The sequence below is a fragment of the Notamacropus eugenii genome, chromosome 4 (genome assembly GCF_028372415.1).
Source record: "Notamacropus eugenii isolate mMacEug1 chromosome 4, mMacEug1.pri_v2, whole genome shotgun sequence".
Classification (NCBI taxonomy): domain Eukaryota; kingdom Metazoa; phylum Chordata; class Mammalia; order Diprotodontia; family Macropodidae; genus Notamacropus; species Notamacropus eugenii.
Window position 1 is genome coordinate 293,149,782 of NC_092875.1, and position 22,300 is coordinate 293,172,081.

At 36.6% G+C, this 22,300-nt stretch overlaps 1 protein-coding gene across 1 annotated transcript in view; it reads left to right on the forward strand.

Annotated features, from left to right (window-relative positions):
- Window positions 1–204: 204 nt before the first annotated feature.
- KCNB2 (potassium voltage-gated channel subfamily B member 2) overlaps window positions 205–22,300 on the forward strand; it is a 450,026-nt gene continuing 427,930 nt past the window's right edge. The window contains exon 1 of the mRNA XM_072604862.1: window positions 205–878. Coding sequence (XP_072460963.1) covers window positions 300–878 — 579 coding nt within the window. The 5' untranslated portion in view covers window positions 205–299. The remainder of the gene's footprint in view (window positions 879–22,300) is intronic.

Sequence of the window (22,300 nt, forward strand, 5' to 3'; positions counted from 1 at the left end):
TCGGCCAAGACATTTAATCTCTATGACCCTCAATTTTCTCACTTGCCGAATAGGGATAAAAATACTTGCTGTACCTTTCCTTACAGGGTTAGCGTGAGGAAAGTACTTAATTAACCCTGGAGCACTCTATAAAAATATTATGACTATTATTGCCTGAGAAATAGACAATAAATGTTTGTTATTGTTTTCTTACAGTTATGTCAATAGAAATGCACCTTGAGATGGATTGTTTCTGCAATTGATAATCCTGGTACTCATTCTTTGAAGGATATTTGCTCTTCAGGCTCATCCAGTTCAAGATGGCAGAGAAGGCTCCCCCTGGCCTGAACCGAAAGACTTCAAGGTCCACTCTTTCCCTTCCACCAGAACCTGTGGAGATCATCAGAAGCAAAAATTGTTCCCGGAGAGTTAAGATAAATGTAGGGGGCTTAAACCACGAAGTGCTGTGGAGGACCTTGGATAGACTTCCAAGAACACGATTAGGGAAGCTCCGAGACTGTAACACTCATGAAACTCTGCTGGAAGTGTGTGATGACTACAATTTGAATGAGAATGAATATTTCTTTGATCGGCATCCAGGAGCCTTTACATCTATTTTAAATTTCTACAGGACAGGGAAACTCCATATGATGGAAGAAATGTGTGCCCTCTCGTTTGGCCAAGAGCTTGATTACTGGGGGATTGATGAAATATACTTAGAGTCCTGTTGCCAAGCAAGATACCATCAAAAGAAAGAACAAATGAATGAAGAGTTGAGACGAGAGGCAGAGACTATGAGAGAAAGAGAGGGAGAAGAATTTGATAATACCTGCTGTCCTGAAAAAAGGAAGAAACTCTGGGATCTGCTAGAGAAGCCTAATTCATCAGTAGCTGCAAAGGTATGAAAAATACATTGTCTTATTTTGTGTGATCAGAACTTAATGCTATTTATATATTTCAGGGAACTGGTTATCTTTAGCTACAATCTGTTTGGTTTTCTTGTTTACAAGGAAGAGCATATTTTTATAGCACTAATCATTAAGAAGACTTGACCCCAAACCCATTTAAAATGAAATTATTTTCCATTTTAAAGCAACTCTTCAAACACTGAACATATTATTGAGTTCTACCTTTTGCAGTAGTTGGTTAATGTGATCCTTACCTCAAAGTAGATAAGTGTCAAATATTGTCAGCAGTTATAACTCACTTTACAATAGATGTGTTCTTGAAAAATTCTACATAAGTGATTATTTTGTAAAAATAGAAACAAACAAAAAACCACCAACCAGTCTTGTTTAATTGAACTGTGAGGTTACTAACTGAATCTACTAGTGATTTTTTTTAAGAAAAGAATTGTTTTCTGATATAAAGAAATGCCTTCTTTCCTGTTTTGTTGAGTTTGTCTGGGTTTCTATTGGAGAAAAAGAATCATTTGGAAAAACATTGTCCTGAGTGTAAAGGTTTGCTTGATGATCCAGCCTCCTCAGCACTGGATCTACAGTGGCAAAAATTGAGGAGCTAGAGAGAGTGACTCTGTCATACAGGATTCATAAGTTTTGACCAGGATCAATCAGGATGTATCTAAGGGGAAGGTTGTACCTGGGAGCGAGGGGAAGGAAGGAAACAGGAGGAAAGGTCATTTTATTTGGTCAGCGGGGAGTGGGAGAAAATACCACTAGGGCAAAAGTCTTATGTGACCTCTGTGTTACTTGGTCAGGCCCCATCCAGAGAGAGTTAGGAATAATTTTACTTCCCCCTAACCCAATTCCTCACCCCCTATTAAAATCCAAGAAGTCCAAAGTTATAGCCTGCTTTTTTTCCAAAGAGACATTGCCTTGTAGGGATAAAATATGGGAAATAAATCGACATCCTGAGATAGTACACCTCCCATATTATTCCTACAACTAAGTAATTGAAATTCTGATTATAGGATCATAGATTTCAAGCTAGAAGGTTAGTCAGAGGCCATATAGCCCAAGTCCCTCTTACAGTAGATCAGGAAGCAGAAGTCTAGGAAGATGGAACGACTTCCTTAAGGTCACAGAGCTAGTCAGTATCACAGGTTGGATTAAAATTTAGGTCCTCTTACTCCAGGGGCTGAACTTTTCCCAAATACCACACTCATAATGGACTTTATGATAGGAATATAACTTACCCGTTAATAGAAGGATTACTCTATATGAATTGTTTCAAACCAAACCTAGCTATTTATTGCATATCATTTTAAACTGCATTTTAATTTTACCTTTAAATGATTCAGATATTTAATTGATGTGAATTCTGTGCATTAATTCAATATTTCATTTCTTATAGTTTGGAGTGCCAAATTTAATAAATTACATAAATTTGCATTCCCATTAAGAACCATAATGTGAAGTGTATAGATAAACACCATGAGGAAGAAAAGCGATGAATCAATAATTTTCATTTTCATGTGAAATGAAAATGGACTCTAGAGCAGGGGTAATAATGGACAATGGAATGGAAATAGACTATGGAACAGGAACTACGGAATGGGAAAATCTGGCTTTTTTTCAAGCCCCCTCTTTCCTGAAAGCAATAATATTTATAAAAGTAATTTAGTTTTTGTTAGAAAATGTCTTTTTGGTTGGGGACCAAGGATTCTCCATGACAATATGAACCTCATAAAATGAAATAGTCAGAAGTATGCACCTGGCCATAAACTCAATTGCTATTATCAGGTATCCCTGTGATTTGGTCTTCTTAGAACAGAGTTCCTGGTGGCTTGTAAGGAAGTTTTATATAGAGACAGTAGGTTCTGTAGCAATAGAAAATAAGGTATCTCTAGCACATGTGTACTGAGGAAACATATATATAAGAACCTCTGGCAAAGTATTGACTGACCTCAAGACCCTGTGAGCTCTAGTTCTTCCCAACTTGAAAGTAAAGGAAAGTAAGGAGAGATCTGCCCTCACACAGGAGAGCAGAAGTATTTCAAAGATTGTTAAACATTACTCCCTGCATGTAAATACAGAATACATGAGAGCTTCCAGCTAAGTTGCCCATGGTTCTTGGTAATTTGTTTTCTCTCTTAAAGGAAGAATAGTCAAGACTCCAATTTTATCTTTTTTTGTGCTGAAAATTAATTGCTGTTTTCAGTGTTAGATGATTTCAAGGACTATTAAAATATATGGACTGGACTCAGTAGTTAAGTGTGGTACGCTTTGGTTTGAAGAGTGGCACCTTGGGAGGTAAATTAACCCATCTAGGCCTCTAGGCTACCATTGAGTAGATCCTTTGTTCCTGTAAGCCTCCTAGTATGGAGGTGATCAACTGTGTAATAATATACATATTATTAAAGGAAACTCTGTGGTCAAGACAGCTTTATAGGTTGTATAATTTGTTAGTATAACCAAAGTTAATCATTGTTACAGGGGAAAGGTTTTCTTTTGAAAAGAAATTATAGAAAGTGTTTCCAGTTTTTCAGGTTACAGATGGAGTTGTGTAAATAAGCGAATGCTCAGAATGTGATTTTCACAAGGAAGGCTAAATTTTACTTCGTTATAAATATAGACAATAGTTTATTTCTTCTATTTAAAAAATTCATTGAATTAACACTGACTGTATACCTATAAGAGTAATTCATATACTTATCAAAATACTTCAACTAATAGCAGTCATGAGCCACAGATTTAAGACCTAACCATTTTGTACGTATTAATACTGAATATTCTTGTAGCATACTCTTCATTTTAGATCTTTTTTTAAAAGAAGTTTCTCATTCATTCATTTTCTTTTCTTAGCACAACTATCTGTCACAGGTTAAAACTAAATTGACATATTTTGGGGAGCTGTATTTATCACAGGCAATAAACTTTAACCAAACTTGTATTATCAAGCTAAAGGAATCTCTGCTAACCCAGGTGAACTGTTTGCTGTATTTCTATGAAAAAATCTGTTAATTGGTTACTTAAATATCTACATTGTCCTCTGTGCTTTAATGGCCAGATATGATGGAAATTACTAGTATTCTGTTACATATAGTAGTACAACTGATGTATATGTAGTAATAAGACTAAAGCATGCAGTCAGTAGCCCTGTCCATACTTTCTATTTAAATGGATTCCATATTAACTGTCATCTGCTCCCTTGCTTTTCCAGAGCCAAGTGACTTAAATTAAATAGTAAGTCCTTCCCCCTCCCACACACTCAAATTTAAGGCTTTCCCAGGAGAGCTAGGTTAGCGTCTTCAATGTGCAGATAGCACTTGTATGCCATAGGAAAGCCTTAACAGATGATACCGTTGCAGTTACAACATATTTGGGTTCCTATAATATCATTTGAGCCTCTTCTGAATTTTCCTTGTACAGGAACTTGTTATATTTACTATTAGGAAACCAGATACTATCTTTGAGGGGCATAGTATTTATTTACATAACATGTGTTCCTTTGGTGTTCAGCACATTTCATATATGTATATAGAATTTTACATATTAAATAATGCCTGGTTTAAATAATAGTTTTATCGCTTGTTCACCAGTTTCAAGTACAAGATCCTAGGCTAAATGCTTCAAATCACTGTCTAGGTTGAGGTTATATACAGCTTAGAATCATAATATAATGAGCTATAATAATAATAATAGAGAAGAGGAAGAGCTCAACCACTCCTACCCTCTGCCTTAAAGGAGACCTGAAAATACCCTTTTGTATAGTAAGTAAAAGACTAGGTCTAACTTTAAGATGGAAAATCATTGGCTGCTTACTATGCTTTGTTTAATGCCAGTTCAGATGCTTGAAGAATGTCATTAAATTCTTGCAGTAATTTCTCTACCCTAAATTATTCCTGTTCCTTTAACCTTACCTCAATGATACTACTCCTATTTTCCAAACCTTGACAATAATCATCATCCTCTACGTATTACATTTTAAATATCACAAAAAAGACTAAAACACTCTCAAAATGAATGTTTATTGCATTAATTATGGTAGTCACATAACAGCTTGAGATAGCTATGATGAAGAGACTGTGATAAAGGGCTGGTCTCTAAGTAAGGAAAACCTGGACTCAGGCTCCACTGACCTTCATTCAACTCTTCATGAATCAAGTCCCTCAATTTTCTAGGCCAATCTGTAAGAGCATAACTTGCAAAACAAGAGCTGATCTCTATCCTTAATGGGAGTTACCTCCCTGGGAACTTATTACATGATTGAAATTTCAGAACTGGTTTGAAAAAAAAGATTATTTCAATTCCTATACCATTATCTAGTAAGAGCTATATGTGTGACTGTGTCACTAAAACTATATGAATGATTATTTACAGAACAAACATTAAGTTTTTTTTTCTTATTATTGATTAAACATAGAAATAAGACAAACAGTAACTAAATCCCCTTAATCTGAGCCAGGCTACTCAGTTATATGCAGTGTTCACAGTTACCTGTCTGGTCCCAGCTTATTTAAGTATTTCGAATGAGATTGTCCCCTAATTAGAACAATGAAAAAATGGAAGTTCATTTCCTTCCAAAGGGAACAATTTTCTTGTAATCTAATATGATAAATGTTCATTTATCAGAAGAATAAATCCATTAATAATCCATATATCTCACCTTGCTAACCTCCTTCACGAATGGCATTAAATTCCTTGTCTGATATGAGCAAATCAATCAATGTAAGCATCACCTTTGTACCAAATCATGCTGCATTGACTTTGATTATGTCACACAGTTTTGGTTACAAACAAAATTGACCTAGAATCCTACAACAAAGATATAAAACAATGATTATTAAAGAGGAGAAGCACTTATCATATGAAAGTAGAAAAAGTTCAACGTGCAGTGACTCAAGGAGGTAGCCAGCAAAATTAGAGGAAAGTAGACCCTTCAGGTGACACTAAAAAAGATGTAAGTGTTCCAAGGAACATTTTGGACATGTAATTAAGGGAAATAGCCTCTACATGATGCACTGACATGGCACTCCTGGTATAGGCATCCAGTGTGGGGGGAAAGGATTAGAAAGCAGTATATTTAGCTAGAACCAGAACCAAAAAGTGAAAAACTAGCCTAAGAAGTACCCAGCAGAATAAGAGTCTTCATTTGGGTATTAGTTATGCAAATCCAGATTGAAAGATGGGTATTGAACTCTGGAGAGCCTTGCGGTTCTCTTCTTATAATAAATAAACCACATGGATGGGGTCAATCTCAAAGATGTGTGTGCTAAAATCAAAATTGTTTTCCTACTATCTAGTGAAACCAGGAGTACAAATTTTAAAATGATCTGGTTTGGAAAGAAGCAAATATTGGAAAACCTACTAGCTTACTTTTCAATTCAATTGGATCAATACAATGATAACTATTAACGAGGATTGAGACTCCTGGCTTAGTGATCACTGCCCTCCCCATTCCCTCTTTATTTTATCCCATATTTTGCCCTCATCTTTCATTTTCTCCCCTCTCAAGGAGTTTTTTTTTCCATCCTCTAAAATATTCCCCAAATTAAAGGGAGCAGGAGCGTTGGTCAAAGAAAAAGTGTCAGCAACAACAACAATGAAAGAAAAGAATGGAGGTGTTGAAAAGGACAGCTCGGATCATACACAATCACTTCCTCTTCCAGATCTTCCTGATCTTTCAGTGTTCCCTGTTGCCTCTCAAATTAAATCTAAACTCTTGTCAAGATTACCTTGCATGTATTCTTCACCATATGTTCACCATATACATACTTATGTATATATATGTTTTCTTGTGTCAGAGTGTAAGCTCCTTGAAATCAAAAACTGTTTCATTTTTGTCTTTGTATTCCCAGTACGTAGCATGGTACCTGATACAGGTACTTGCTCAATGCTTAGTGATTGATTGGCATGCAAAAACTTTTATAATCTGACACCACCTATTTTTCCAGCTTTATCTCCAGTTACTTCCTTTTACATATTCTATGTGCAGCCAAACAGGACTATTTATCATGCCCAAATTTCTTCCCTTCCTTTCTTACCTCTAGGCCTTTGCCCATGACATCTTCTTTGCCTGAAATACACTCTTCGCCATCTCTACTTGTTGAAATTCTACATTCTTTAAGATCTAGTCCAGAAGCTACTTTCTCCTTAAAACTTTCCCTAATCTCCCTCGCCAGAAATACCTCCCTTCTTGGAATTTTTTTATACCTCCCACATATATTTTTCATCCTTGTATTAGGAAATGTACTGTCATTCCCATGACTGGACTGAAAGTTCATTGAGGATAGGGATCATGTCTTATTAATATGTGTACACCATAGGGTCTGTGATATGGTGAGAGTTGCAAAGTGGAAATGGGAGTCATAGGATAAACTAGACATGGGAGTCAAATTCCATTAGTTCCTGGATGAATGCTTGTAGATGCCAGAATTTTAATGCTGTTATAGAAGACTAGCATTGATTTATGAATACCTCCTTGACAGCCAAATGCCCACTTTTTATCCCGCCACGTCACAGTTGTTTATGTCATATTTAGAAGTTCAAAAGCAAGTTTAGAAGATTTTTATTTCAGCCACATTTGCACCTTCATAACTTGTTTTGAATCCTGTCCAAGTAGAATATTAATATTAATAGTCATCTTAAGATGAAATCCAGATTTATAACACTCCATTGTATATTTCTGGATGTCTTTAAAAAATATCCTCTTTTTGGCATGTTATATGTCCCAACACAGATCCTGGCGTGGCAAAATTTGTGGTCTACCTCGAAGAGGACCAAATCAAGATTGAGTGCTTACCAAACAAGGAAAACTGTAAATAACTCTTCTGTACTCAGTGTTGGGAAAAGCACATATATCAAGCACATAATTTTTTTGATATATGAATCAGATGTTTTAGTGCTCTGATTATCTTGCAGGGAAATGAGCCAAAGGTAAAACTGCTCTGCTTCTGGTTCCAGAGCTCATATTTATGGAATTTATAACGAATTTTCCTATAAGAGAAGAGGTCAAAGTATTTGACAGGTACAGAAACTGAGACTCAGAGAGGTTGGGACTACTAAAGTCACATGACTAATGAAAGTGACAAAATAGGGACTTGAATTGTAAGTTGAGGTCCAGTGTGCTTTATATTATATCAAATTCACACAGCATGTATTGAGCCAAAAATTTTAATAAAAATGGAAACTTAAAAACCCAAAATTATTCATATATATGGAAAATATATATTATAATATATAATATTATATTATATGAATTATATATAATATATAAATTCTCATTTCTATGATAGTCTAGAATCAGTGTGGTATGAGGGGCAGAGTACTGAACCTTGGGTTCAGAGGGCCTGAGTTCAAATCCCACTCTTGATACTGATTGTGGGATCATAGGCAACCCACTTAAACTCTTTGGACCTTAGTTTCCTGATAAGCAAAATGGGAAGAGTACTCAAAACAGTGCATAGGACTTCTGTAAAAATAAAAGAAAAAGTACTGCTTATATGTGAATCATTATTATACATGGGTTCTCCATAAATACTTGTTGTTAGAAACATGACCACTGTAATTATCACACTGATTTGATCACTGACATGTACATACCACTTTTCCCAAAGACCTTTTAAGGCAGGTAGTGAAAATGGACTGATTCTGGTTACTTTGTGCATTGATATATCTTATTATGGCAGCGGGATAATAAGACCGTTGGTTAAATAGGTCCAGAGGACCAAGAGAACTCAAAGGGACTTCAGCAATAATCTCAGCCACTCCCTTCATTTTGTGGGTGAAGAAATTGAGACTTAGCGAAATTGTGACTTGCCCAAAGTTCCATAGGTAAGTGTGAGAGGTAGAATTTGAACTTAGGCCCTGTGACTAAAATTGGTACTCTTTCCACTATGTTGTCCTGATCATGTTCTCTGGACTTTTTTGTGTATAGTAAAACTCCTTAAGGGAAGAGACTGTTTCATTTCTTGTTTGGTCATATATCCCTATTGCCTACCGTAATGCCTGACATATAGTAGATGCTTAATAAATAATACTCATATTGAATGCATTTGAATGTGGTGTCTGTAATTAATTGCTTTAAAGTGCTTATCATGATCATTTTTTTTTAAAGACAGGTAAAATATTTTAAAAATGAGAATAGGCTATTCTTTTTTTTAACTTAAATATGTGCACTTAGAGTGATGAGAAAATTGAAAGCAAAGAGCTAAGAGTTATGATGTATTTTTTTCTTTTCTTAATTATTATTTTAAAAGGAAAAGCATACAACATTTCATGGGGCAGCGTGGATAGAGTGGCAGCCCTGGAGTCAGGAGGACCTGAGTTTAAATCTGGCCTTAGACACTTACTAGCTGTGTGACCTTGGACAAGTCACTTAACCCTGTTTGTCTTAGTTTTCTCATCTGTGCAATGAGAAGGAAGTGGCATGACTGCGATATCTTTGCCAAGAGAACCCCAAATGGGGTCACAAAGACCCAGACACTAAACGACAACTCTATCTGATGTTCCCCGGTTGTCTCCGATTCAACTACTAACCAGGCCCAATCCTGCTTAATTTCTTAGATCAGACAAGATGAGGCATAATTGGCTAAAGCTTCTCCTGATAATTGCATAATTCTTTTTTTCTTTTGGATTGATTTTATGGTTTGCTTACCATTGGCAAACTCTGATTTTAAAAGGTTTTTAGTTTCAATAAAAACTTGAAATACTAATTATAATTATGACATAGAAAATTCCACATTCTGCAATGAACTAAAAGTAGTTAATTTCCCAAACACACACACACACACACACACACACACATATATATATATATATATATATATATATATATATATATATATATAGTGAAGATAGCCTTGCTATTCTATTGGTGTAGTCTTTATCATTTTTGTTTCCAGAATTTTAGTACATGTCAGCTTGGTTAGTACACTTTTATTGCCTGCTATCCAGGGGTTTTGTGGGCCAAGTAGCATTTAATTGGTTAATGCCAGACCAGTAGGCACCAACAACAGTCCAGGAAGCTCCAACCAGGAGTTGTTGTAGGAGTAATGATGAGAACACCCTAAAAAACAGAAATCAGACCTCCGAGGTCATTTCTCCGAGAAATGGAATAATGATAGCCGTGGTTACAATGACAATAAAGATGGTTTACGTTTATGTGTTACTTCAAGGTCAGCAAAATGATAGTCATGTGTCATTGAATGTGCTACACACAAAAAAATAGGTGCTCTTTTTATCCTCATTTTACAGATGAGGAAACTGAGGTCCTGAGCAGTTAAATGACTTTCCTAGTGTCCCACCTAGTACATATCTGAGGCAGGATTTAAACTCTTATCTTCCTGACTCCTAGTTCAAAGCTCCATCTAATAGTAGGGGCAGGGATGATGGAGAGGGTAGGGAGGAGTTTTGTTCTGGTGATCATTTGCAACATTTCCCAGATCCATTCTGGAAGAGAAGAGTTGTATTCCTCACTATATGCTTCTAATTTAAGGAACTTGAGGAAAATAGAAATGAAAACAATGGCAACTTGCTTATTCCACTTAAGTTTCTAACAACAACAAAATTGGAAGGTGAATAATGATGTGATCCTTTCAAATTTTATTTATGTCAAAAACAGAGAACCAGTTTAGAGTGAGTATGGATGCTGATGTCCCTGACACAAGAAACACCTGTATATGCTACTGCTGTGCTCCTGTACACTGCCTGATTCAGCTCAGCTCAGCAAGGGAGTAATTAGGGTGCTAATCATGATTTTACTGTATTGATTATTTACAGACTTCTTTTCTTTCCCTTTATTCTCTCCCTGCAGCCTGCTGTTATCAAGATTAAACTGTTGATTCTCTTTTGATAATATAGCACAGGTGCTCAGAGAGAACCTTTAGTATTTAGGAGACTCCAAAAGCTTCCCTGTCTATCTCATACTTGGAGGTTACTTTATATCATTTTCTGGCTCTCTCATACATGTGTCTTTTAGGTATGAATGTCACATATACAAAATAAAATACGCTCACAAGCTGCAAACCTGAAAAGAAATTTGATTCAATATTTAATCAGATCAGATGTTTTAAAAAGTTCTAAATATTATATCTTTTTTTAAAGTTATGAATTTGCATATATATTTACTCTCCACATCAATAGTGGCATGAAAGTAATGAGATGGAGAAGACAGAGGACTGGACTTGGCATTCAAGCACTCCTCCTGCCTCTCTGCTCCAGGCAGATCTCGAAGAGGACGAGTCACCGAGGAGTTGTAGATCTTCACAGAGGATGAAGTCATCCTAGAAATAATAATAACTGACATTTACACAGCCAGCCATTGTGCTAAGCACTTTCCTGATGTTAATGCATTTGATCCTCTCAAAACCCTGGGAAGTAGGTGCTATTATTATGCCCATTTTTGAGAAACTGAGGAAACTGAGGCAGACAGCAATTAAGTGACTTGCCCAGGGTCACACAGCTAGTAAGTTTCTCAGGTTGTATTTGAATTTCAGGTCTTCCCTTACTCCAGATCTGGCACTCTGTTGACTTGCACTGCCCAGCTAGAAGAGATTTCTACACTGGAAGTTCCCTATACTGATGAAATTACTTGTCTGGACTTCAAACAAAGCAAAACAAAACTCTAGTAATCCCTAGTCAAAACCCTTCTCCTTTTCACTTTGACGTATGTGCCCTTGTGATAACTTTTCATGTTGCTCTTGAGATCATTTTATTTGCTTCCTGTGCTGAATATCAGAGAACTTTTCTTAAAATCCTGCAGTGACTGTCAATTCCTACTTTCAAAAGGCCAATGTAGAGATACCCATGGTATCCTTTACATGGACATGTGACTGTTTCTTTATCACAACAGCTGGTATGTTCTAAAAACCCCCAGGGTGAGACTGCTGTGCCCTGCACATGTTGATTAAGGGGAGAATACCCAGGAGAGAGGAGGTAGTATTCAAGGAGACATAGATTTCCCCTTTGTTTGTAAGGAAGAATGAAGATGCTAAATTGCATATTTTTCTTGAGAAAAGAGAATGCCTTAGGATCAAATAAGGCTAATCTTAATATGTAGGCAGTTTCTCTGACTCTTCGGAAAACAAACAAACACACAACCCTTTGGTTTCCATTAACATTAATGGAAGATATTAAGATAGCTTTCAACATTGGTCATTAAGCTACAATAAGTGATTATTATTTCCAAAATCAAGAAAGCTGAAGGCTTCTTTTCCTATTAAGCAGTGTTCTCATGGAACAGAGTACACTGGCAGTATTTAATTGCTTTGGTTTTGAAATTTCATGTACACTGATTTGGTCATTAACAGATTTGTTTTCTGTTTTTCAACTGTGAGACATTATAAAATTAATCATCTGCTATTTTTGGTTAGAAAAAGCATTAAGAATGGATCATCCTAATATTTTACATTTTTCTATTTGGGGAAAATCCAGAATGATTTAAATGTTTTTTTCGACATTCACTTGTTTTTAGGCTTTTGAGCAAGAAGGGACTTTTTTGATAATGAAATCTAATCTCCTTATTTTACAGGAAAGGAATCTTAGACCTGGGAAGTGACTTACTGAAGGACATTCAGGTGTTAGTTAATGAGGAGAACTGAGACAAGAACTGAGGCCCAGATTCCAAATCCATAGTTCTCAGCTAGACATTCACACTTTGGTCTTTTGTAATCTTTGATGTCTTGTTTTTATATCACCTTCTCTTCTGAATCTCTCCCTCCACCTCCCCTAACCTGCAAGCCCCTCTTTGGAACACAGAATTTTCAAAAAAAAAAGACAAATGAGGGAAAAAACATTCATCAAAACTAGCCAACGCATTAACCAAGTCCGACAGTAAGTGCAACGTTCCACACTTGTATCCTTTACTCTATGGAAAAAGGAGGTATATTTTCTCATCTCTACTTCAAAGACAAGCTTGGTTATTACAACCAACCAGTGTGCAGTTGTTTTTGTCATTGTTGCTTTCCCCCCTCCACTAACGTTGTATTCATTGCGTATATATCCATTTTAATAATAATAGTACTATTATTATTGGCATTAATAATAACTGCATTGTTATTATTAGTATACTTTTCTAACCATAATAGTACCTAGCACTTAAAGGTTTACAAAGTACTTTATAATTACTACCTCATTTTATCTTCACAGCAACCCCAGGAGCTAGGTGCTATTGTTACCCCCATTTTGCAGATGACGAAATTGAGGCAGACAGAAATTAAATAACTTGCCCAGGGCTGCACATCTACTGTTGGAAAACAGGATTTGAACTCTGGTCTCCCTAACTCCTGTGCTTTATCCTCTGTACTACCTTAGCTGCCTGTGTAAGACTGAAGAAGATTTTTTAACTTCTTAAAATAAGCAGATCACTGTTTTTGTTCTTCTTGGGCATGTACACACAATCTTGCCTTACAAGTGCTTGGCCATTGTCTAGCAAACCAAAAAAAACCAGCCAGTGACTTCTTACAGATTCTCCAAATCCTGAAACTCTATTTTTTCTTGTGAAAAGTATTTTTGTACCTAATAGGTGGGGAAGGTATATTTGGTGCTTGAAGAGTTCAGTTGGTGTTAAAGTGTTGCTGTGCAGCTGTATCTCATTCTCCGTGTGGACCATACTGTCCATGAAGTTTTCTTGGCAAAGATACGGGAGTGGTTTGCCATCTTCTTTGGTAATGGATTAAGGCAAACAGAGGTTGTGACTTGCCCAGGATCAGAAAGCAGTGTCTGAGGATGGATTTGAACTCAGGTCTTCCTGACTTAAGGCCTAGAACTCTATCCACTGTACCACCTAGCTGCCTCTATATTAAAGTGTACCATTTTACAATTGTAATGAGTTGTCAGTTGAGTAAAGTCTCTTCAATTGATGCAAATTTATGATAATGGTAATATAGTTAAAACTTCTACCCAACATTTTATCAACTATTATCCAGCATAGTCAAATAGTGGGGTAGGCAAATTGCTCAAACTTTGAAGTTAATGGGCGCATGGGGAAGGAAGGCAACAAGCATTTATTAAACACTTAATATGTGATTCCCACTATGCTACATACTATGCAAATATCTCATTTGATTAATAATAGGTATGTGCTGATTTTCCCCAAAATTAAAATGCAATAGACCATAACATTAGAACTACATTGAACATAATTTATTTTTTGTGATTCAGAAGACCTATCAACCACATGCAGTGAGTGAGAACCTTCCCAAGAATGTTTTTTGTCCCTCTAGTACCAGCATGTGGAGAGCATGGCAGGCTGCGTTGTTGTTTTGTGGTCGTTTGCTTCTGGATAAAAACAGAGGGCAAGCTGAATACATCACCTTTGTTCCTATGACCAGTTAATATAGACTTCCAACTGATGGTATATGGAATAATTTTTTTTTAATATATTAAGATTAAATGTTGCCCTAAGAAAGTTTTCTTAATTTGGGGTATATCATGGATCACTTTGCCACTCTGGTGGTGCCTATGGACCCCTTATCACATAGTGTTTTTAAATTCATAAAATAAAATGCAAGGAGTTGTCAAAGTAATCAATTATATTAAAAGATAATTATCAAAATATTTTTTAAAAGCAAGTACACAGACTCAGTTAAGAAAGCCTTGCTCTGAAGGAATTTTGAATGACTGAAAAAATGCTTGTGAGGCCTTTTTTTGTTTAAACTAAAAAAAATCTCAAGTTGTTTTTAGTTAGCAACTATATATATATGTATATGTATGCATATATATATTTAAATTCAAATATAATTTGAAACTCACAAACCATAAAATTTGCTTAAGTTCAAATCTAGTACAGTGCATGTGTTTTCCCCATTCCCAACCCTCAGCTCTATAGGGGAAAACTTCATTAATTATTAGAATTTAAAAATAATGGAGTCATTCTTAACTGAGGCTGTCTCCACATATTTTCTAGTCAGATGAATATGACTAAAATAAATTTTGTAATTAAAAAGTTATTCTAAAAATTCTCACTGTTAAACTTAGAAAGGGCTTTTTAAAAATCAAAACAATAGTATCACACTTAAAAAAGCTGGGATCCTTTTCCCCCTAAAGAGTGATATCTATGGTCCCAAACTCAAAAAGTTTCCTTTATTTGGACCTTCTTTTTGTCATTTAAAAATGGTACGACATCATAAAAGATGACAGGTAGTCTGCCAAAAATTCCAATGTTTGTGAAATATAATGAAGCCCACAGATAGAAGGCAGGCTGCTTAAAGGACCAAGATCGAAAAGAACAAGGATGTTCCCAAGCAGCATCGGATTTCAGCATAGGATGCTAGAGGTCAAGGAGACCCTGGACTTCAAGTTTTCACTTGTCTTTTATCCAGTCATCCTCTCATGCCACCACTTAAAATAGCATGGGTATAACCTAAGCCAAAGCACTTCCAAGGACAGCCACCTAATTACAGTGCTTGAGTTTCTAGGCATTTGGAGATTCCCCACTCGGAAGGTGAAGGATATATGTGGGTGTGCATATGTGTGTGTATGTATATGTATATATATACATATATATGTGTGTGTGTGTGTGTGTGTGTATGCATGCATGTATGAAGGTGTCAGACCCCAGTACAACACTACCCCTGTTCTGTGATTTCAGATACTCCTTACGTACCAGCCTTTCATCTCAGTTGTTGTCACTGATTTTAAACACCTGGTCTAGGAGGCTGCTAATTGATGATAAAAGATGTCTTTTTTAAAGTGTAAAGTTAACTCTGACTTCTTTCTCCTGCTGAAGCTGCACTGTCAAGACAGGCACTTGAACATCATGATTTCCCCAGATCATCTTATGAGAGAGAGAGAGAGAGAGAGAGAGAGAGAGAGAGAGACAGACAGACAGACAGACAGAGAGAGAAAGGGAGGAAGGAAGGAAGGAAGGAAGGAAGGAAGGAAGGAAGGAAGGAAGGAAGGAAGGAAGGAAGGAAGGAAGGAAGGAAGGAAGAATCTAGTTGTGCCTGCCTTTGAAACAGAAACAACTGTGGCAGATTATGCTTGTTTCACTAGTAACATGAAAATTTTCACTTTAGATATTTCTACATCTACATGCTGAGCCTAAGGTGAACCATCTGTGTCATTATATAGGGAAATTTGTGGTTTTGAGGCAGACTTTAAAAAATGATCATTTGTCCTCTAAACTTCATATGAGTAATAATAATAGCTCAAATTTATATAACCTTATAAGATCTGCAAAATGGTTTACATATGGTATCTGATTTAAGCCTTGTTATATGCAGCACGGGAGTTTAAGAGCTGGGCCTGGAGTCAAGAAGATTCCTCTTCCTGGGTTCAGATCTTACCTCAGACTCTTACTTGCTGGTGACCCTAATCAAGTCACTTCATTCTGTTTTCCTCAGTTTCTTCATCTGTAAAATGAGCTGGAGAAGGAAATGGGAAATCACTCCAGTATCTTTGCCAAGAAAACCCCAAATGGGGTCATGAAGAGTCAAGTGTAACTGAAAAGTGACTGGACAACAACCTGGTAGATAGGTGCTATTATTCTACCCATTTTGCAGATGAGGAGTTGCATGACTTGCATAGGGTCATACAGTAAGTGCCTGAAACAGGATTCAAAGTCAGGTCTTCCCAATTCCAAAGTCCTTCTCACTATGTTTTGCTATATGTTGTACTGCCTGTTGTGAACTACATATGAAAAAATAGTATCTGTAAAACCCTAGCCCAGCATCTGACACATCATGACTTTGCTATTGAATCAAAAGGCTAACTCACATTTTCTTAAATGAGTTTTACAGCTGCGAAAAGCACCATATTATATAAGTAAGGTAATTAGGTTATAAATAATAAAATTTAAAGCAAAGTAGTTTTAAGCACTTGCTGGTCTTTACTTTTCAAACTCCCATGTATGAGCTGCTATAAATATTTTAAGTGTCTGTGAATTATGTTTTTAAAGTGCTAGTTATATACAACCTTATGTAAAATTGGGTTAATAGTCTCTTAAATTGGATCTATCTCATATAATCATTCTAAGATACGAGTATGTTTTTATGTACTTAGAAAAACCACATATTTGAACTACATGAATTCTTAAACTTCTTACATATAGTGTTTAGCAGTTTTATTTAGTTATTTAGCAAATGTCTAATGCTCTTAGAGCAGGGATTTACTAGCCTTTTCTGTGCCATGCAGACCTTTGGCAGTCGGATGGAGCCTGTGGTTCACTTCTTAGAGTGAGATGATTCAGTACATAAAATCAAGTACGTAGGTTTACAAAGAAAACCCAAAGTTAGTCACAAAAAAAGTGTGACTTTTTGTCATGCAAATTCACAGATCCAACAGATCGATGGATCCCTTTGGTATTCATGAAACTCAGTTTAAAAACCTTTGTTTTAAGGACACTTTCTACCTTATGATGTAATTATTAATACATATGTAATTATATGATTCGAAGGAGTAATACAAAGAACTTTCTTCTCCTTGATGTTATAGAAGTATCATGTTCTAGACAATGAAACTGAGGCACAAAGTGACTAAATGACTTCCTCTGGATCATACAGTTACATGTAGAACCAAGATTTGAAACTCAGGCCCTCCCAGTCTGAGACCAGTGTCCTTTATGTTGCCTCTTAGAACACTTCATGACAGTTTGATTCTTATCCAAATGATCAGTTTTAGTCTAGCAGTGCATAAGCATCCTCTAAGACCCTGCCATGGCACCCAAGAGGGTTTTGGAGACATTCAGCTAATTTTCCATCCATCCATCCAGCTTTGTACTCTTGAGAACATTTCTTCCCTCAGGCTCTTCATCATGATTTCTCATTTCTTGTCTTTACTTCCTACAAGCTCAAGCTTTGTGGCTGAGGAGCATGAGTTTTAAATGTCTAAAAGATAGACAGTGAGGTTCAGGACGAAAGTGGGTTGTAAGTAGAGGCTTCAGACTGTTGCTCTAAGAATGGAGGAAGCAGCATGGGATAGTGCGAAGAGTATTGGATTTGGATTTCAAATTCTGACTCTGTGACTGTGTGACCTTGGAAAAGTTACTTTAATACTCTAGGTCTTAGTTCCTTCTTCTGTAAAATAAAGGGGTTGCATTGGAGGACCTCTAGTCTGCTTCCAATTTTAGATCTATGACCCCAAAAAGTTATGAAGAGACTTCCTGGTCCAGCAATCCTTTGCCTCTCAGGAGTCCCCAAGGTAGATATTTAGGTTACAATTTATATAATCCAATTTCAGCAAACATCTGCTAAAATTGCCGCTAAAGAATCAAGTATGACCCAATGGCCAACTTCCCAGTAAATGGATGTGTTTGGATATCACTAGAGTAGGAAATAGAATGGAGGACAATCTAATTATAATTTACAATCTAAAACCCCAAAAGATTAAGGTTCTTGCTCAAGGTCACCAGGTAATAAGTGGGATAGCCAAGATTCAAATCTCAGTCTTCTTACCAAAATCTAGCTTTGCACTAAACCACAGTGACTCTTTGAAAAAGCCCTAAAGATATGAAGAAACTTCTTCTAGATCACAAAAATTCTTAGTGTCAGAGCCAAGATTCATATCCAGACCCCTCAGATTCCTAGTCTAGTGTTCCTTTTATATACCATACTCCTTGCCTTCTACAGTGGTCTTCTTAGGATGGCATCAGTAGGCCAATATTCAAGGCTGCCTCTACTTGGTAGACTTGTTAGACTTCAAGAACATGGGTTCATTTCCATTCCACAGTAAAACATGGACAGAGAACTTATGCTACAGAAAGGCAAAGCCACATCCTAATTTTTTGTGCAATACTTCCTATTTTTATAGACTTTAAGCATTTTCCCATCTCTTTACACTGTTTCTTTTTAGGAAATGTTTTAATCAGTAATTTTCAACCATATCCAGTTATGCTCCATTATCAGCCTAACATTTTCTATTGCTCTGGTGCCTCTGTTTTCAGGATTTTCCAATTTTTTTCAATCAAGTGCCTCATCCAAACTTTTTTCCAATTTCAATTGCCATCAAATCACTCAGGGGGAGATTCTGATCTGTTTGAATTAATAATCTATAAATTATTGCTTTCAGAACCACTCTCAGCATAAGAAGGCTTTTGAATCTTATAGGAATCTCAAAAACTTTAGTGTATTATGGGTGGAGTCAGTCATTTTCATTTGTTCAACACTATCAGTTCTCACTAGAAAGATTTTTTACCATTTATATTATACCTGAATTCTTGCAAAGTGTCAAATATAAGAGAGGCTTACCTCAAGTTTGGATTGGATATTGTATTTTTTTTTTTTTTTACAAATTGAAGGTTTGTGGCAACCCAGCATCAAGCAAGTCTATCAGCACCATTTTTCCAACAGCATTGCTCACATGGTATCTTTGCATCACATTTTGGTAATTCTTGTAAAATTTCGAAGTTGTTCATTATTATTATATCTGTTATTGTCATTTCTGATGAGTGATAGCTGATGTCACTATTGTAATTATTTTTAGAGTGCCACAAACTGTATCCATATAAGATAGTATATTTAACTGATAAATGTTTTATGTGTATTCTCACTGATCCACTGACTGGCCATCCCCCATCTCTCTCCCTCTCCTTGAGCTTCCCTATTCCCATAGACAAAATACTGAAGAATATTACATAAACCTAGTTGATAAAGCAGTAGCAGGGTTTGAAAGGATTGACTCTATTTTTCAAAGAAGTTCTACTGTAAGTAAAAATGCTATCATTGCATGCTGTAGAGAAATCGTTTGTGAAAGGAAAAATCAATAGATGTGGCAAACTTCATTGTTGTCTTATTGTAAGAAATTGCCATAACCACCCCAACCACAACCACCACCACCCTGGTCAGTCACCAGCCATCAACATCGAGCAAAAAGATGATATATCATTGATGACTCAGGTCATGATTAGCATTTTTTACCATTAAAGCATTTTTTAAATTAAGATATATGCATTTTTTTAGACATAATGCTATTGCATACTTAATAGACTATACTATAGTATAAATTTAACTTTATATGCTCTGGGAAACCAGAAAATTCATGTGACTCATTTTATGTGATATTTGTTTTATTGTGGTAGTCCAGAACCAAATCCTCAATATTTCTTTTTTATTTATTTATTTTTTATTTAACTTTTAACGTTCATTTTCACAAAATTTTGGGTTCCAAATTTTCTCCTTTTTGTCCCCTCCCTCCACCCCAAAACACCAAGCATTCTAATTGCCCCTATCACCAATCTGCCCTCTCTTCTATCATCCCTCTCTGCCCTTGTCTCCATCTTCTCTTTTGTCCTGTAGGGCCAGATAACTTTCTATACCCCATTACCTGTATTTCTTGTTTCCTAGTAGCAAGAACAGTACTCGACAGCTGTTCCTAAAACTTTGAGTTCCAACTTCTCTTCCTCCCTCCCTCCCCACCCCTTCCCTTTGGAAGGCAAGCAATTCAATACAGGCCATATCTGTGTAGTTTTGCAAATGACTTCCATCATAGTCATGTTGTATAAGACTAACTATATTTCCCTCCATCCTATCCTGTCCCCCATTACTTCTATTCTCTCTTTTGATCCTGTCACTCCCCATGAGTGTTGACTTCAAATTGCTCCCTCCTCCCCATGCCCTCCCTTCCATCCTCCCCCCCCACCCTGCTTATCCCCTTACCCTTACTTTCCTGTATTGTAAGATAGGTTTTCATACCAAAATGAGTGTGCATTTTATTCCTTCCTTTAGTGGAATGTGATGAGAGTAAACTTCATGTTTTTCTTTCACCTCCCCTCTTTTTCCCTCCACTAAAAAGTCTTTTGCTTTGCCTCTTTTATGAGAGATAATTTGCCCCATTCCATTTCTCCCTTTCTCTTCCCAATATATTTCTCTCTCACTGCTTGATTTCATTTTTTTAAGATATGAACCCATCCTCTTCAATTCACTCTGTGCATTCTGTCTCTATGTGTGTGTGCATGTGTGTGTGCGTGTGTGTGTGTGCATGTGTGTAATCCCACCCAGTACCCAGATATTGAAAAGTTTCAAGAGTTACAAATATTGTCTTTCCATGTAGGAATGTAAACAGTTCAACTTTAGTAAGTCTCTTAGGACTTCTCTTTGCTGTTTACCTTTTCATGCTTCTCTTCATTCTTGTGTTTGAAAGTCAAATTTTCTTTTCAGCTCTGGTCTTTTCATCAAGAATGCTTGAAAGTCCTCTATTTCATTGAAAGACCAATTTTTCCCCTGAAGTATTATACTCAGTTTTGCTGGGTAGGTGATTCTTGGTTTTAGTCCTAGTTCCTTTGACTTCTGGAATATCCTATTCCATGCCCTTCAATCCCTTAATGTAGAAGCTGCTAGATCTTGTGTTATCCTTATTGTATTTCCACAATACTTGAATGTTTCTTTCTAGCTTCTTGCAATATTTTCTCCTTGACCTGGGAACTCTGGAATTTGGCCACAATGTTCCTAGGAGTTTCTCTTTTTGGATCTCTTTCAGGCGGTGATCTGTGGATTCCTTGAATACTTATTTTGCCCTCTGGTTCTAGAATCTCAGGGCAGTTTTCCTTGATAATTTCATGAAAGATGATGTCTAGGCTCTTTTTTTTGATCATGGCTTTCAGATAGTCCCATAATTTTTAAATTGTCCCTCCTGGATCTATTTTCCAGGTCAGTTGTTTTTCCAATGAGATATTTCTCATTCTCTTCCATTTTTCATTCTTTTGGTTTTGTTTTGTGATTTCTTGGTTTCTCATAAAGTCATTAGCTTCCATCTGTTCCATTCTAATTTTGAAAGAACTATTTTCTTCAGTGAGCTTTTGAACCTCCTTTTCCATTTGGCTAATTCTGCTTTTTAAAGCCTTCTTCTCCTCATTGGCTTTTTGAACCTCTTTTTCCAATTGAGTTAGCCTAATTTTCAAGGTGTTATTTTCTTCAGCATCTTTTGCAGTCTCCTTTAGCAGGGTGTGGACCTGCTTTTCATGCTTTTCTTGTATCTCTCTCATTTCTCTTCCCAGTTTTTCCTCCACCTCTATAACTTGATTTTCAAAATCCTTTTAGAGCTCTTCTATGGCCTGAGCCCATGGTATATTTATTTTGGATGTGTGGGATACAGAAGCCTTGACTTCTGTGTCTTTCCCTGATGGTAAGCATTGTTCTTCCTCATCAGAAAGGAAGGGAGGAAATACCTGTTCACCAAGAAAGTAGCCTTCTATAGTCTTATTTTTTTTCCCTTTTCTGGGCATTTTCCCAGCCAGTGACTTGCCTTCTGAGTTTTCTTTCCATCCCCACCTCGCCTCCAGATCTGCCCAGCCAGTGCTTGGGGTCTGAGATTCAAATGCGGCTCTCCAGCCTCAGGGCTTTCGCCGGGGGCAGGGCTGCTATTCAGTGTGAGATTAAGTTCAGGCGCTCAGGTCAGGGCAGGGGCACCTCGTGGGCTCAGTTCCCTCGGGGGGTTTATGTGGAGACTTTCAACAATGGATCTGAGCTCTTGCCTACTTGGAGAGC